The following is a 2,500-nucleotide window of genomic DNA, read 5'->3' on the forward strand; positions in this document are numbered from 1 at the left end:
AAAAACAAGAAAGGTAGGTTGTTGGAACGTTTGTTATTGACAAAACAATACATTCACAAACAATAACGAAAACTTACCTGGCTGATTTTTCCTTCCGCCTGCCACGAAGCCGCAAGCGAAAAAACCGTTGGGTCGATATATCTGTGAATGTATTGTTTTGTCAATAACAAACGTTCCAACAACCTACCTTTCTTGTTTTTTGATTTTACTCATAACTAGGCTAAATCTCATGAGATTAGTTGAATCGTCACCACTAGTGTCAACAGAATTACAGTCAAAACCGTGTAATACTGCAGGGGACTCAACTCTTGAAATCAAAAAAGGTCACCGTGATCCGCGTTCTCTCCCTTTTGCTGATTGAGCCCTTTTTGTTGATAGGCGAGCAATTTTTTCTGCCCATTTTTATGTCAACATTTCAGTTTGCTTTTAGGATATTCCAAATTATCATTTGTCACAGTTCGTTTTTGCTGCACAGCGGGTACTAAACAATGGGTATAACGAATGCCAAAAACAGTTTTCACTGAGTGCGTCAAAAACACACAAAATATACTTTTCAAGAAAGGAAAATCAAAAAGAAATAAAAGATATAACAAAAGCAACATTACTGAATGTGTGTGCATACGTATTTAGACTGCCAGCGAGGGCTGGATGGAAGATAGTTTTGCGGGTTTCGAGGTTTCTGTTCCTGCCTAAATTGGTACTTTTTCCAGATTTTTCATAATTGAATTTTGCTTTCTCCACAGAAACTGAAAACGAAGACGATCCGCAAAGAAGCCAAGAAATCGGAAGAAATGATCTCAGCGGCAACAAGTTACAGCAAGTCGGAGAAGAAGGCGAAGGGGGAAGGAAAGAAGGAAAGAAAGAAGGGAAAAGATAAGAAGAAGAAAGGAGGAAACAGAAAAGCAGTCACAGAAAATCAGCCTGTTGTATTGTTCACACAACCAGACAACTTTCTCATGTAGTCCCTAACCATCCGTTGTCTTCACGTGACGTCACCAAACCGGAATCCGCCGTAGCGGCCATTTTTCCAGACTCCCTACGCGGGTGGACAAGGCGGTGAGCTGTGATACGCAATGTTATTATTATATGAAGTCTTATATCGCGCGCGTATCTCCAGACTCGGACTCAAGGCGCAGGGATCTATTTATGCCGTGTATATCACGCGGGTCAAATCAAGAGATTTGAACAGATTGAAGTTCCCCAACATCAGAGAGAAATTGGTTTTCCTCAGATTCTTCTTCTTCTTCTTCTTCTTCTTCTTCTTCTTCTTCTTCGTTCTTGGGCTGATACTCCCACGTTCACTCATGTTTTTGCACGAGTGTTTTTTTTACGTACATGACCGTTTTTACCCCGCTATTCAGCCAACCATACGCCGCCTTCGAGGGATTCCTCAGATTCAACATTTTCCCTAAAGCCGAACTACCAAACAAAGATTTGGAAACAAAGTTTGGCGAATCATAGTACCTTGAGCATGCATGTCAGTGCAATTCCGATGTCCAATATTCTATGGCCTACCAATCTTTTGTTCATCATTATTCTGAATTTTGGAATGTCAGCAGGTAAAATGTTTTTCCGTTGTTGGTTTCAGAATTTCTTTTAGTTGAAGGATGCTTTTCATCCCTTCTAAAAAATCCGTGACTACATCTGTGGTAATAAGGCTCCCCAAAAATATACATGTATGTTGGTTTAGGGTAACCCGATCGACCGATCCTATTTTTTCCCGCCAACCCTAAAACTTATTTTGCATTTCTAAAAAACCAAAAAACTGTTGGCACATTTTGCTAACCATACCGAGACTAAGGGAGGTAACTTCCTTTAAAATCGACAACTTTTTTTTTTTTTTTAATTAAAAAAAGCCGACCTACCGACCCTATCTTTTTTGGTCACGTTACCCTAAACCAACATCTATTTTTGTTTGGCCTAAGCATGATCGCTTTCACGAGAACGATGGTACCTTTGACAATACAGACCAATTCACAACTGCGGAGAATTTTCACAAGACTACAAAACTGTTCATTGACGTACTCATACTGGAATGACAACCATTACGACTCTCTACAAAACTCATGAAAACCGAATAATATATAACTGACTTTCCTGTTGTTTTTGTCCCTATGTTCTGACCATTCACAGGTGTCAAAGCTTAAATACAGTTCTAGATGATCGAACGTGTAGCAAAGACCTGTACGTGTACGTGTAGATATTGCGTCACCCGTGACTCACTTTTTTCCAAATGCATACGTTGTTTTGCTCCCACCACGACTGCAGATCTTGGCAAACGCGTGACGTAAAAACTAGATTTGATGACGTTACCCATACACGTTCCCGTACACGTCCTGAAAAGTGCTGATCTAGATCTTGCTAATACGTATCAAAGAAAGAAGGCCAATAATATTGTATACCAAAGAAAGAAGGCCAATAATATTGTATACCAAAGAAAGAAGGCCAATAATATTGTATACCAAAGAAAGAAGGCCAATAATATTGTATACCAAAGAAA

At 39.6% G+C, this 2,500-nt stretch overlaps 1 protein-coding gene across 4 annotated transcripts in view; it reads left to right on the top strand.

The window, feature by feature from the left end:
• The window catches only part of LOC138971707 (N-acetylglucosamine-6-sulfatase-like), a 22,362-nt gene that overhangs the window by 18,977 nt on the left and 885 nt on the right, over positions 1-2,500 (top strand). For 3 of the 4 annotated variants that reach the window (XM_070344483.1, XM_070344484.1, XM_070344486.1), the window contains one exon: positions 744-2,500. This exon is cut by the window's right edge and continues 885 nt beyond it. In XM_070344483.1, coding sequence (XP_070200584.1) covers positions 744-877 — 134 coding nt within the window. In that variant the 3' untranslated portion in view covers positions 878-2,500. The remainder of the gene's footprint in view (positions 1-743) is intronic. The other variant, XR_011457349.1, reaches the window with a different exon arrangement.

The sequence above is a fragment of the Littorina saxatilis genome, linkage group LG7, assembly GCF_037325665.1.
Source record: "Littorina saxatilis isolate snail1 linkage group LG7, US_GU_Lsax_2.0, whole genome shotgun sequence".
Lineage (NCBI taxonomy): Eukaryota > Metazoa > Mollusca > Gastropoda > Littorinimorpha > Littorinidae > Littorina > Littorina saxatilis.